We start from the raw sequence: 14,312 nt of genomic DNA, 5'->3' as shown, positions 1-14,312 counted from the left end.
ATAACCAAGGAAGATGAAGCTGTTAAACTTGAACAGTAGAGATTTACAAGTGTCTATAACACTTTGAAAACTCCTCCAGCAACAACAACAAACAACAACGTTTGTAAACAGGTACAAGAATCACCCTAACATCTGGGCCACAGTACAAACCGTGAAAAAGAATCTCGAAATCTATACCATAAAAGAGAATACAATCAGACATACCAACCAATCAAGCTTACATTTTCATTTTGAAGAAAGATATTTACCACCACGCATCGGACGGACATGGGTGCTGTGACCTGTCAGATCCTGCAAAGTGTACCACTACATGAGACGTAATTAATAGAGAGGAAATTAATAATGAGATTGAGTGAGCATCAACCAACCTAACAGCCCTCATATCATTAACTCATACCCCGAACTATGTCAGCATGCGGATCAGCTGCATGCTGGCCTGCCCCCTATAAGTTAAGAGAGGAGGAGATCCTCAGGTCATGTTACCGCACTGAGAGAATCTAACGGAAGCTGCCCGTATCATGTTCACCAGCTCTTCATCTATCTCATCCAGCTCTCCAGAGTCTCGCAGCTTATGGTATATAGGAGCCGCATGATCAGCTGCTGCTTCTGCCAGTTTCCATTGCGATAAATTTGCAGCTATTTCCATTATTCTGATCCACAACTCTTTGGCTGACTTCAAACAAGACTCTATCACCCGCGCACAGTCTTCTTGGAGATCTTCCAGAATCCAGAACTCAGCCAGTGAATACATCTCAACATAAGGACGTAGTTCATGTAGTTTTTCCTCGTTGTTCATGTTGTCCCATACACAGCCCGACGGAGGGTTTGACAGCTCATCGGCATAGAACCAGCTGAGAAGCTTAGTTAATGCCAGCCAGCCAACGGGAACACTTAGTCTGTCTGAATGGCTGCAAATTTTTTAAATATCAGAAATGACACAGATGAGAGGAAATCTATGTCTCGAAAAATCCAAACAGGTAGCATCAGATCATACATTTGATCCGCAAAAAGTCACGTTTGAACATCCTGGAGTTTGCGAACAGCACTAACATATTTCTATTGCGCATGCCAACTTGTGATATTGTATTTATAGTTGCATGCCAACTGGGTATAGTTTGAAGATTTATTTAAAAGAAACGTTTTTAAACGACTAACGATGCTTGAGAAGATCTACCACATACCTCTCCTGCATCCCAGACTGGAACAGGGCACGTAGATATTCACAGCTTGACCAAAGTATAACCCGATGAGCGTGGACATGAGGAAACGTTGAGGAACAGAAACGGCAGTTCCAGCCAGGTATATCCACTTCTTTAGGTTCTAATATGACATCCCTGAAGTTATGAAAAAACCCTTGTTCAATTCCAGTGTTTATTTAGTCATAACCATAAAAAGAAAGACAGGAAAAAGTAATTACGAGAGGTGGAGGAATGTAGCATTGAGGGCAAGGCGAAGGTCAAGTCTGGGAATTGAAGATCCCCACTTTGGTCTCCTTCTGCTGAGCATATGCAGCAGAATTTGTGAATTACAATGTCTTGCTAAAGTTCTGAGCTTCTTCGACAGTGTGTTTTCAACTTCCACATAGCCAGAGTAAGCAAATTCCAACAATTTGACGAGCGCCTGAGAATCCACATTTGAAGACATGCGAATTTCTTGAACAATTCCCAGAGGCTTATCACTTGTTATTGATGAGCGACTGAGAGCTCCCATCTCAGGAGGTAGCAATGATGGACACCTAACAGCAAGAATAACTCTGTGCACACTCACATTCTTCTCACTAGCAAAAACAAGTAGCATGTCGCTGCATGCCTCATCGTTGAAAGCTCTCATCAGTCTTTTCCCCAACTTACTTCGGAAGCCATAGCATCCAAAATAACTGAGGATGTGAGCAGAATACCATCTTGGACCCAGACCATAGATGCCATCTCGGATCTCCTCAAGTGTGGCGCATAACTGATCTTTCACACTTTTTCTCTTAGTAAAAAATTCTTCCAGGTGATTCTGTTCATAGCCAGAATGATATAACATCTCGGCCACTGCCCAAAGAGAATAAAGCAGAAGAGTATCTTTGTTGTCCCAATCTTCTGCACATGCCCAGCAGCATGTGCTCTTCTCAACAATGCTCTGGAGATGAGGAGCAAAACTTGATGGTCCAATATTGTCACGATTCCTAAGATACCAGCTACAGAAGGACAATGATATTTCTATGCCTTGATTTTCTATAACAACACTTGCATATTGCGGGATACAAGAATAACAGGCCAAACCCACCAAGCAGACAGCGGTTTGTAAGATATGTGGCAGTATATGACTTTTTCCCGATGCTGTGTAACTCAGGAAATTGAGAAGGGATTTTACATGCTGCCCACCACATTTTTCTAGGATAACTGAAAGCACAACTCTAGCCTTTGATGATACATATTTGCAGGAAGAATATATCATCATTAGCGTTGCTCTTGCTGCGGACTCGCTCTGTGAGGCGCTGATCATATCGTTTTGACAGATTTGGTATCCTCTCTGAACTGACCTTGAAAAGGTCAAACTTCACAGATTCAAAGAAAAATTAATCAGAACAGAGATAATATAGGACTAAGATTTGCTTGTATCTCTAAAAAATAGGCAAGAAACAAGAAACAAAATGTGGATACTACCATGCACATGTGACAAGAAAGTTAAGACGGAACTCATCTCCAAGCAAAACAGGTGTGAATTCTTCTTCACAGTGAATCGCCAAGAATCCTATTATATCCCAAATATATGACCTCAGACTAGGTAGAAAATTCTCATTCAAGACCTCTTCTGCAATTGAAATTTGTTCTTCCAGAGACATGGAACTGCTTAAGCGTTGACCATGAAAATTCTCCATGACAAGACTAAGAAGCACATGTGCTATTCCATTCTTCCAGAAATAAATGTGATGCTTTCCTTCCCAACGGGTGATTAGGGCCAGCTTACAAGCCTCCATGAGCAAAGAAATCTGATCATTAGCAAGCTTTCCTGAGGTCAAGGAACACCGATTCATTCCCTGAACTATAATCTTCACTAGAGGCTCACAGCACATGCCTATCATTCTCAAGCACTCTTGTTTACCTGTCTGAGCAACATCCTCACATTATAAATACTCAACAGATAGAGATAGCCGGAGGTCAACAAAGTACTTGGAGTAATTATTACCGCAAGCCTCTGTGCTAGCTTGAAACCTTCTGTTCGAGCATTTTGTGGGCTTAACTTGTCCATGCAACTAATCATCACATCTAACATATGTTTTCCATTCTCTAGAAGCTTTTTGGCTCCATGACCACAAAGAGCTGGAATATAGAACCCAAAAAAACACTCAGTCGACTGAGTAAAGGCCAATGGATCAGGTAGTTTTTATACAATAGATTCCAAACTTGTAGTATTGTAAACATATATACCTACAGCAGAATACAACTTCAAAGCCGCAACTCTCAAACCCACGTCAGGCTTTTGGCTAATACCCTCCAAGATGACCATCAACTCTGAGTTGTTCCAGACATAATACCTCGATTGAGGCCATCTCAATAATATTGTACTTAAAAGTGGAGCCATCTCCTGGAAGCACTCCGAAGGGATAGTAGCATCAGAGAAGTCCCTTAGACGACCAACGATAGAGACAACAACTTTCGTCTCTTCTAAAATTTTCCACACAACTTTCTCCTTCATTTCTCTGAAGCTTAAAAGAATTGTGTTCAGAGCAGTTGCACCAGGAAGGCAAACTTCCACTTGATGACAGCATAACAAAGGTGACAAAGATCCCACGAGATCCAATACATACAACTGCAGCATAGAGTTAGGAGCGATGTGGACCAACCTAACCACCACATCAGCCGCCATGCCTGACACTGCTTTATTTCTACAGCCTAGAATAAATACCAATGCCCTTGTTATGTCAGAAACTGAATCCTGAGCAGCAGAAACAGAAACCAGAACCTCGAATCAAGCACGAAAGTTGAGCCTATGCAATGAAAATATTAACAGAATGGAGCGTGTTATACCTTCAGAAGACGATTATTTGACGTACTCCGCGAGAAACAATCAAGAAAAGCTGTAATCGACCGAACCACATGCCTCTGTATCTCAATATCTGTACACTCCCATTTCTTCTCCTTATCATCGCCCAACCTACCACAAGTGATAAGACAAAAAAAAATTCATAAGACGAGCAAATCAGCAACAAAAACAAGAAAACAAATCGAAAAGGGTAAAACCTAAAAAAACAAAATAAGGAGCGTCGCAATTTAAACCTAAGTTCTAAAATCATCTGTTTCGACCACGAAATGAAGATCCAAAAACAAGAAGTGCGCGGGCATGAACGAGATGAAACTTGAAAAATGACAAACAAAAATAACTCCAAACACAAGGTTCGTGAAAGCAGAGGTTTAGGATCAAGAAAGAAAGGAAGAAACCAGAAGAGTTGAAGCCGGAAGAAAAAGAAGAGAGGATGAGAACCTGAAGCCGAGATTGAGAGCATGATAGAGACGATGGTGAAGGGTGGTGAGGTGAGCCTTCGACGACGCCATGTCAATCGCCGCTCTCCTCTTCCCGCTTAGAGGTGGGCATTCAATAATCAGCACTAGTCAGGAGCCAGCCAGCCAGGTCAATAGGTGTGGAGTGCTCGGAGCCTTCTCTTTCGGCCCAGTTTGCTATTAGGCCCAATTATAACGGGCCGACTATACAGGCCTCATACGGGTTTTAAAAAGTACCTAATTTCATGCGTCGATTTAAGTTTTATCATGTATCGATTTAACAATTTTCACAACTTCCGACAAAAACCCAAACTTAATAATATCAAACCTATAACTATTCGGTTTTCATATAAATTTCGGTTTGATTCAATTATTTTTCGGATCGATTTCGATAAAAAATTTAGTTTTTTTTCCAGTTTTTTCGGTTATTTTTTATTCGGTTTCAATTTTTTTGAATTTAAAAAAATTATAACCGTTCGGTTATGACGTCAGATATAATTCAGATACGGTTATATCTTATTCAATTCGATTTGACTCGTTTATTCGGTTAATAACCGAAATAGCCACCCTCATATGTACGTAAACGCTGGACATTTCTCGAGATAACTAGACGTGGCACAGGACGAGCAAACGCATTGCCTCGGGGCTACGCCACGTGGCACCCTTGTTACAAAATAAAAAAAGCTGAGTGAGGAGGAGCAAGGTGATAAAAGCCGCTGTGCATAAGGTACAACCATGGCACTTCCTTGGAAGACAGCTTGCCCATTCTCAAGCGACAAATCAACAGGTCCCACAGCAAAGTAAGGATCCTGATGAAAGTTCCCAATGGATTGTGTTGCTGTCTGAACAAAGAGCTGTGTCGAACATTGCTTAGTTAGCCTAACCTTTGTGCAAGTGGGTGACGATTAGTTGCACGAATGAAACAATGACAATATATACGAGACGACTGCAGAGGATCCATACATAGAGCACACAGCACAGGGACGATGAGTTCTCAAAGAGTCTTAGATACCGACGCTACAACTCAGTAAAAGCGGAAGGCTGTTGCAGACCAAAAGCCACAGACTGGACTTCTACTTGGATCTCTGCCTCATCTTTCTGCGCTTTCTCTTCAGCCTCCTCATACGTTTCTTCTTCCACTGCCCCCAAAAAAAATTCCAACACAAATCCCAAACAGTTAGTAGACTGAACATATCCAACCAACCTTGTCTCATGTTCGTAATGGAGACACTTTATTCAGATGCAAGATATCAAATAACACAGTAGAAGAAGAAGCTGATTCCTTCTTCAACAATGATGAAGACCAGGAAAAACACCGAGGAGCAAGCAGACGAAAACCAGGCATTCGAAGGTCTTGCTACGCTGTACCTAATCATACACTCTACGCCAATGCCATATCAAAAACGCTTTTAGCATAAACAACGATCGCAACCGATCTCCGCTCAACTTCCCACTAAAGTCGTCCCGGAAAACATTAGGATTAGAAAAAATATCGGAATCTAAAACAAATACACCCAAATTTTCCTTGTAAATCGCTTATCAGTGACAGTAATAACTGAATAGTCCCCTCGGAATTTCCAAGAGACAAAACATATAAGGGAAAATCGATTGACTACATCCCTAAATCCCATCAACATCAAAGAATCAAGTTGCGGGAAAAGACAGCGAGGTTCAGACATCGGAGAACAAAAAACGTATCAAAGCTCAGAAATCATCTCAGATCCAACAAAGAGAAAGAGACCGTACCTTCGCCCTCATGGTGACAAACGCAGATCCTCGCCCTCGATTTCTCTAGAGAGAAGAGAATCACAGCGACGACGGGAGGAGGGATTCCGCGTTTTATAGCTAGGTTGATGCGTACAAAATCACCACGGGCCTAGTGTTATACAATAACAATGGGCTCCTAAGCCCATTTAAATCATATTAGCGAAGTTGCAGAATAAGAGCATATGGGCTGAACGAAGAGCCCATTTATTTTCTAGTCTACACGACCGTTGATCAGCCCAGTGCATAGATCCATTGTTGTTTATGTATGAATTTCCATCTTGTAATCAACCCTCCGTAAGGAATTAAACATCACGACTTAAAAAGATTAATAAAACCTAAACATCATTAAAAAAAAAAACACGATGCACATGATTGGGAATGTTACGACTGGAAAGCCAAAGACATACACAACTAGAACAACATTATTTGACGATAGCAAAGAAAGTATGTAATTATGTAATTTGTTCTCTAGAAAATAAAGTGTCATTTCCCCCCTCCCAAAAAAAATAGCGACATATTAGAAATGACAGAATTTGCATAATAATATAGTTCACATGTTGCTTCATTTCATATTATTTAAACTATCCCTCGTTTCGCCAAGAGTGGTTGGTTCAACTGGCGCAAAGAGTGCTCCACCCAGGTTCGAACTCCACCCTTGGCAAATCACGTATTATCAAAAAAAAAAAACTATCCCTCATTTCCAATCATTATGGGTTCGGAGACGTGAGCATCACGCGCGCGAGTGAGGACCGTCGGACCCTATTGATAGTCTAAAAAAAACAATAGACGGCACGCGATTCCGTCTACAAAAGTGAAAACAGTACGTTTAAACGGGCCTTACTTTGATCCACTAACATAATTGAAGAGCCCATTTCAGGCCCATTATCAATTTATCACTATTACCCTATCTGGAAATTATTATTTATTATAAACCTTTAGCCGATAATATTAAAAAAAAATCCCTGTATTATATTTATGGTAAAATGAAAACACCCACTCATAAATTCGTAATCACATCTAACACACTGACGATTTTTCTTGTTTTTTTTCATTCGTTTCATTTTAATTAAAAAAACCAGGAAGTAAAAACATACACATATTTACAACTTCGATATATATATATATTTTTTTGTATAATGCATGTGTATATTAGTAAATATATGTGTGTTTAATTTTGTATTAAAATAACAAATCTTGAGAAACAAATGCTACTGTCTCACTGGCGTCACTATAAAAAACAATTATGATATCATAGTTTTGTCTAAACGGTTTTGATTTCTGCCTATTAATATAATTGATAAACCTATTTTTAAATGCGAAATAGTTTTTAAGTAAAATTTTCCCAAATGATATTAAATATAAATATTAGTGTTCATCAAAGAAATTAAAATTCAATATATCGGAATAAAATATAGGTCTAACAAATTAAACTGGTAATACTTATGACCAAATAAATAATTTAATATCTTATTCGTTATTAAGTAGGGACACATCGTTGGAATACACATAATTTGAGTACAAACACAACAAGGAAAGAAATTCTATGGTTATAAAAAAAAAAAAAAGGAAAGAAAATGATATACCACAACAAATAACGGAAGCGTAAAAAAAACAATTGAAGGGAAAATAAATTGTTTTACTTTTTTTTTTGGTTCAAACAGTATGACCTGTCAGATATTGATTGGTCATGGGGCGGAACATGTCAGCAGCCTCTTCAGTGATGACGTGGATCACGCGCCTAGGGAGGACCGTGTAAACCACCCAGTCACCATCCACGGTGGCACTCGGCATCGGCATCACATAACCCATCGGGCTCCCCCATTCCGAGAAATAGTAGGAACCTAACGCCGGTGGGCCCCACCCGAAATCCACTTCCCTCACCGGAAAACGCCTCCCCGACGACACCATCACAGCAGGCCCATCATTCACCCAATAAGCCTTCGGAGTAATAGGCTTGGGCCTTTGAGCCTCAATCCAATCAATCAGGCCCATGAAGTGCTCCTTGCTCGCTCCTGTCTCGATCACGCCGTGGACCTCACGCGCCACCGAACCCAAAGGGTTTCGGACAAGCTCGGCCATTTCGCACTGTCTGAACGGCGCCGTCAACACGTTCCCGATGTAAGAACCCATGTTGTTAACGCCGTTATCTCCCAGCCTTGTCCTCCCGTCAATGACGATTCCCAGCGCTGCCTTTCTCGCACCACCTGACTTTTGCTCCGTTTTCGCCGTCAGTTTCCACAGAAACGCACAGAAGGCTTCGAGTTTGGTGACACGCGAGTACTCGGAGCTTGCGAGACACTGAATCTCGTCGATCTTCGAGGCTGCGACGTAAAAAACTCGGCTTACAAACTCGTCGAGATCGCTGGAATCGGGGTTTCGTTTAGGTTTAGGTGGTGATGAAACAGATGGCAAAGGCATGTACAACTCATCCATGGAAGGGCTGTGCTTCGGAGGGTGTCTGGAGCTGAGCAGCGACCGTCTGAACGATGGAACTACGGAAATGGGCATGGAACGAGCAGACTCGGCCCACGACACGAAGAACAGATTGGCCGAGTAAGCATCCGCGATGCGGTGGTGCACCCGACACGTCACGATCAAGCTTCCGCAGTTCAGCTCTGTTGCCTGTACGGCCATCACCCCACGCTTCTTCTCTGGGAAAAGCCTGTAAATGCTCTTTTCGAGCCTGTTCCGGAGAATTTATGGGAAAATAAACAGATCAATATTTCGAAATAGATATGAAATGATTATAAAAAATGGGTTTACGTTTCCCTCACCTGTACAAGTCGAGATCATGGAGGTTGACATATGCGCGAGCCTCAGAGAACTCGACGCCATAGTTATTACAAAGAAGCTCGGGCTCTCCGAGGCTGTTGGTGGTGATCTCGCCGGCAAAGGCGTAGTAAGGGGCGAGAGTATCTGCCAAAGCCTTCTTGAGGGTTACGACCGTAGAGGCAAAGGTCACGTCTACATGGTCGTAGCAGAAGAAGACGCAGAAATCCACAGGAGGAAGCATGAGATCGAGGTTAGAGAGAGGCAACCAATACTCTTGAACCGGCAATGCAGCGGATACGGCCTCGGTTTTGCTCACTTTCACCAAGAAATCTTCATTTCTCGCCATTGTATATAGTGTGTGAATCTATATTATGTAATCGTGAGGTAATGATGAGGATGCACGTGAAGAAAGAGGGATGGACCGGAGATTTATTTATAGTGCGAACGAAGGGCATCATGGTCATACGGAGAATGCAGAAAAAAGAGAGCTGACATTTTACCATTGAAGTTGAAACAGTATTTAATTATACGGAATTTACGTCAAACCCAACGAAATTTTAATGCATGTAGTACTAAAGGTGGAACGTTATATCTTCTATACGTGTAGACTTCGCCGGGTCCGTTTCTACGTATATGGAATCTACGTCAAACCCAACCCAAGGAAATTTTCATGCATGTAATACTATACCTTCCACACGTGTAGATTTCGCTCGGTCCGTTTCTACGACCCAAACGAGGTTAACAGTTTCGTACATTATTGAAACTTTGAAATTATAAAAGGTCAAATTAAAATGAAATAAATAGACCGCCGTCGTCAATTTGTAGCGTCAAAACCACAATCTGATTTTTTTACAAAAAACGTGTTTGACATTTTCAAAATGGTAGTGTTTTGTCGTGGTTGGTTTTAATTAGTGTCGATTAAATTATTTTTCACACGTACTTCTAAAAAAAGGTGGCATTTCGGTTGGATCATTAAAAATTTTAAAACATTATAATTATTCAGAATCATTTTATCCAAGTGGATTTATATTGACAAAAGTATTTACTTTTAAAAGCAAATTCTTTAATATAAGGTTGTGGTTAAACCGGTTTGATTATTATCTAAATTGGTGATACCTGAATTCATACAGCCGAGAAGACATCCAACATGAACTTGCATGGTTGCAAAAAAAACATGACATCATATGCATCGATCATCAACAACACAAAGGAAAACACTTGAGTTCATTACATATGAAACAACCAAAATTTACATTTTTCTCACAAGAAGTAAGAACACACTCCCTCCCTCAGTATATGTTGTCGGGGAGGAAGAGGTATCGGAAGCAGGAGTCAAAGGGTAAGATGCCGCAGTTACGAGAAGCTAGAAGGCTCTGACGTCTACGAGCGAGGCATTGCTCCACGAAAGCCGCCTGATGAGGTGGAAGGTACCGAGATATCCACAGCGCCAAGTTGGAGTCATCGACAAAGTTCTTGTGAAGCATTTTGGGCACTAAGAGTTTGCCTTTACTGCTTAGCCCTACCGATGCTTGTATGAAGTCCCTCTGCGCCTCTACCAGCTCTTCCTTCACTCCTTTTGCCGTGTAGATCCTCACCTGCATTCGTTTTACCATACTCACGTCAGTTTTCTGATTGGTAACAAACCAGCCCCCTTGCCAAGATACTGTCTTCTGTCTATTACGTTTCCAAGGCTCACTCATATAGCTTCCAAACCATTCTAGATTAGTAACAGCGAGAATATCATATTACCGCAGGAGAGGAATACATTCCGCAGCTCAAAGCAAAAGCAAGAAGAGGTTCGTGTGCATCAATTGCTGCCCTCCGCTGCTCTTCTGATACTTTCAGCTTGTGGATGGCAAGAAGCAGAGCCTGCACCCCAAACAAAAAAAAAAGATCCTTTGAAAAGAAGAAGGATCCTCATGATGAACTCCTTACTACAAGGCTAAAGCTCATACGATTTGTGGCCTATGGAGAGGATGTTTCATCTTCAGGATCACGTATTCGATGGTAGCTGCAGTATATGAATGCCCTCCAACTGTATACGCTGCCTGTGATCCCAAAACAATTGAACAATCAGAAGGAGAAAAGAATTGAAAATGAATGAAATTAATGATTTGTTCCAGTTATCAGACTTTTTGCATCAACGAGAAGAGCTTCAAGTCACTTTTTGGGACACCGTATGCCAAATATGCCTACAAAAAAAAAAGGAGGAAAAGCAAACATCATAACCTTTCCCAACAACAAATTCTTTTACTTCTTGAGAAACAGAGGGGAGAAAAAGAACTCACATGCATGATCAATGCATTGTAGAGGTTGATCCAGAAAGCAAGCTTCTCGTTGCAGCTCAAATGGTTAGGGTTTACTCTAGCCAATTGCTCCACCAGTGTTCTGTTCATGCGATCAACCCCAAAAAATGCATCTTTTTTACGCTGAACCCGTGAGATAAACCCACAAAACAAGAAAGGAAACTACATTACCTGAACCTCCTCAGCGCACCAGAAGCATATTCAAGCTGCTTCTTCCCAACAGACATCCAAGAAACCTCTGTTGCCAAACCATAGTTCCCGATCTCCACCCAACTTAGCTTACCCCGAACTCTGTATGGATCAAAGACATTTCCTGTGGCCAAGACATCAGGGTTATTCCGGACATCGATTTGCGGGCTTTGCACCCAGGATGAGATCATAGACCGTTCGGTTGACGGCCACCATGATGATGAGTGGTTGGATAGATGCCCTCGAGGTGATACAGGTGAGAGATGGCTCCCATTTGTGGATAACTTTGATGAAACTGTAGGATCAGAAAGAGAGATGAAGATATTCTTCATACACCTCACCATTTCTTCAGACAATAGATTGGGGTGATCCCAGAGGCCTTTAGGTGGCATTCCTCGATGCAACTTTCTGGAACTTGCAGATTGGCATTGGTGTCTGGTGTCAATCTTTCTCAGCAGCCTCTTCTCAAGGAAACCGCTAGTCACTTCTGATGTTTTCTGGTTCAGTAAGTAAAATGTCACACACCCAGAAATGGGCCATCCGTTTTGGACAACTTTCTAAATCAGATCATCAAACTCATGCACGTGAATAGGCTGACATTGAATGTTCTTGGATAAAAAAGAAAATTTAGAGTTTATACCTCCACGGGAGATTCTGTTGCAGAACATTCAGAGGTGGATTCTGGGTTCTGGACTATTTGTTCGTGGCATGAATTATCTTCAGCCGATTGAAGCAACTCAGGATTTGAATGCTTTGAGCGCCTCAAGGAAGTAGAAGAGTTCTGTATAACTAGGACATAATTATAACCATAATGGAGGAAAAAAAAGGAATCAGACAATGATGAATTGTGCGGGATGAAATACATACTGAGGGAGAAGAGGAGTGCGTCAGATGGTATTCAGCGAGTCTTCTCTCATTCCGCTCTTGGCTTAGCTGGAATTGCAGCGATACCATTTCTTGCTCGAGTTTTGCAACTGCGGCCTCCTGTGTCGCAATGTTGGAAAGAATCTCCTGAGCCTACCCGATTTCAGACCAATTATACAAAACACTGAATAAGTACTTCTCCGGTAACTATAAGTGGGAAGAAAAAAGAGAAGAAAATGTGGGATTGAAGTTGTCACAAAACAGGAGGCGAGTAACCGGACATGATTTGGAACACAACTAGGAAGTGATAGTTCTGACGGATCTTTCTCTATGGCATTTTCAAGAAAATTATGCAACTCTATTTCCTCTCGGAGTTGCTGTTGCAATTTTTGGACCTGTAAGAAAGTAACTTCGTGCTGTGATCATCCATAAACATTAGGGGAATGATCAATTACTCTTTTGAGTTCAGAAGCTCACATCCTGTTCAAGTTGAAATCTGTACAGAAATGATTCGATGCTCGTGGTCTCTTCACTCTGGCCTCTGCCCTGCTTATACCAGCAAGCATGAAACAAAGCCCATCCAGATGAAGGAGATGCATAAAGCAATTGGAAAGCATGATGTTCAATCGACAACGGAAGTTTATTTAAAAGATAGCTTAGTTTTCTGAAACGAAACACACAAGAGTGTGTTCATCTGAACTTACTCTTGACTTGGTTTCTCGGTCACGGAGAAATTCCCCAGAATATGAACACTCTGGGAAAAGATTGGATCTGTTGAGCATACCAGTAAACAAGTAAGCAGAAAGGAAAGCTAATCTGAAGCTTGAAGCTACAGGTAAAGGGAAAGAACAAGAAATGCAAATGCTTACTCAGATCTCAAAACTGGTGAATCACACATCCTAGGATTTTGGGGTTTGGCATTTACTGTTATAAAACCAGAATGTTGAACTTCCCTCCCCAGATGTACTTCAGCCTCGTCCCAAACTCAGGTACAAACAAGCATCATAAATCCTGCAGATTAAATTCACATAAAAGAAATGAAAGAGGATAAAATAAGAAGAAAAGAACAATCTTGTCCAAACTCAAAAGACATTTATTAAATTCTGGAGGTTGGCTAAGGATAATGTCTGATGAAAAGAAGAAGAAGCAAGAAAAGACACTGTTCCACTTGTGAACATCTAATAAGGACAAATATAATTGATGAATGCACAAAAGAAGCAGCTACATGTCTTTTTCAAACACAGCCACACGGAGAAAACAGAATCATAAGACTAAATCTCACAAACGCTTGATAGTTAATCGAAATTCTAAATTCCATCCACGACATTGAAGTTCACAAAAATGGGATTGCAAAATTGACATTTCACCAAATACAGAGAGTGCGCAAAAATTAGTCTCCAAACGATTGTTGCTTCTCACCCTCCCCATCTTTTCTATAATTCAGTGAAAGAAGATAAAAAAGAATTTTATGATGATTTGGTAGAAATTCCTTCTTCGTGTATGGTGGAGAGAGCCAGAAAAGGTAAAAGATGAGTATGAGAGCTTAGGATATACAGTTATCCTAAAGTATCCAATCAATTCAACAATGATGAAATCAAAAGGGAAGACCAGAAAGAAACCAAAGACAAATCCAAAAAGACAGATCACAGTGGTCCCTTGTCTATCTTTCCCTCAAGAACAGATTATTTTTTTTACGCCCTTACCCACTTCAGCCGCAAAATGTCGCAACATTTTTACCCATTGGCTCTTATTAGGGTTCGAATCCGATGAATTCCAAATTGGAAGATTGAAAAGCACGAGACTTTAAATGGGAGAGAGGTACTCACCATGCCGAAAGATGATCAGAAGTTGAAAGGCACAATCTTTTCACCAATCAAAGTTTTGAAACGAGTATGAAAAGAGGAACAGAGGCACAAAGAATGGACCT

At 41.1% G+C, this 14,312-nt stretch overlaps 3 protein-coding genes and 1 long non-coding RNA gene across 8 annotated transcripts; all 4 read right to left on the bottom strand.

The window, feature by feature from the left end:
• Position 1: 1 nt before the first annotated feature.
• Positions 2-4,587, bottom strand: LOC104822751 (BTB/POZ domain-containing protein At1g04390). Of its 2 annotated transcripts, none has more exons than XM_010554095.1 (9): positions 4,471-4,587; positions 4,017-4,143; positions 3,417-3,924; positions 3,175-3,308; positions 2,652-3,094; positions 1,418-2,542; positions 1,182-1,334; positions 369-908; positions 2-291 (listed from the first exon to the last, which is right to left on the bottom strand). In XM_010554095.1, the coding sequence occupies exons 1-8, from the start codon at positions 4,539-4,541 to the stop codon at positions 470-472; spliced, it is 3,000 nt and encodes a 999-aa protein (XP_010552397.1). In that variant the 5' UTR covers positions 4,542-4,587; the 3' UTR covers positions 2-291; positions 369-469. The 2 variants fall into 2 exon arrangements, with proteins under 2 accessions (XP_010552397.1, XP_010552398.1); XM_010554096.1 differs by having other exon boundaries at positions 3,417-3,881; positions 4,471-4,562.
• Positions 4,588-5,392: 805 nt separating this feature from the next.
• LOC104822750 lies at positions 5,393-6,322 on the bottom strand. The gene is made up of 2 exons (XR_773251.1): positions 6,234-6,322; positions 5,393-5,626 (listed from the first exon to the last, which is right to left on the bottom strand). It is a non-coding gene; the product is annotated as an uncharacterized LOC104822750 (long non-coding RNA).
• A 1,572-nt stretch (positions 6,323-7,894) lies between these two features.
• LOC104822749 (shikimate O-hydroxycinnamoyltransferase-like) lies at positions 7,895-9,408 on the bottom strand. Its single transcript, XM_010554093.1, has 2 exons — positions 9,029-9,408; positions 7,895-8,937 (listed from the first exon to the last, which is right to left on the bottom strand). The coding sequence occupies exons 1-2, from the start codon at positions 9,370-9,372 to the stop codon at positions 7,908-7,910; spliced, it is 1,374 nt and encodes a 457-aa protein (XP_010552395.1). The 5' UTR covers positions 9,373-9,408; the 3' UTR covers positions 7,895-7,907.
• A 762-nt stretch (positions 9,409-10,170) lies between these two features.
• On the bottom strand, positions 10,171-14,234 carry LOC104822748. Of its 4 annotated transcripts, none has more exons than XM_019203566.1 (13): positions 14,212-14,234; positions 13,255-13,396; positions 13,090-13,156; positions 12,863-12,934; positions 12,667-12,780; positions 12,389-12,538; positions 12,162-12,302; positions 11,504-12,018; positions 11,315-11,414; positions 11,159-11,218; positions 10,982-11,074; positions 10,776-10,895; positions 10,171-10,621 (listed from the first exon to the last, which is right to left on the bottom strand). In XM_019203566.1, the coding sequence occupies exons 2-13, from the start codon at positions 13,281-13,283 to the stop codon at positions 10,316-10,318; spliced, it is 1,767 nt and encodes a 588-aa protein (XP_019059111.1). In that variant the 5' UTR covers positions 13,284-13,396; positions 14,212-14,234; the 3' UTR covers positions 10,171-10,315. The 4 variants fall into 4 exon arrangements, with proteins under 4 accessions (XP_019059111.1, XP_019059109.1, XP_019059110.1 ...); XM_019203564.1 differs by lacking the exon at positions 14,212-14,234 and adding an exon at positions 13,753-13,937; XM_019203565.1 differs by lacking the exon at positions 14,212-14,234 and adding an exon at positions 13,805-13,937.
• Between the last annotated feature and the right edge of the window lie 78 nt (positions 14,235-14,312).

The sequence above is a fragment of the Tarenaya hassleriana genome, unplaced genomic scaffold (genome assembly GCF_000463585.1).
Source record: "Tarenaya hassleriana unplaced genomic scaffold, ASM46358v1 Cleome37, whole genome shotgun sequence".
Taxonomy (NCBI): Eukaryota; Viridiplantae; Streptophyta; class Magnoliopsida; order Brassicales; family Cleomaceae; genus Tarenaya; species Tarenaya hassleriana.
This window is presented reverse-complemented; position numbering and strand designations above follow the sequence as displayed.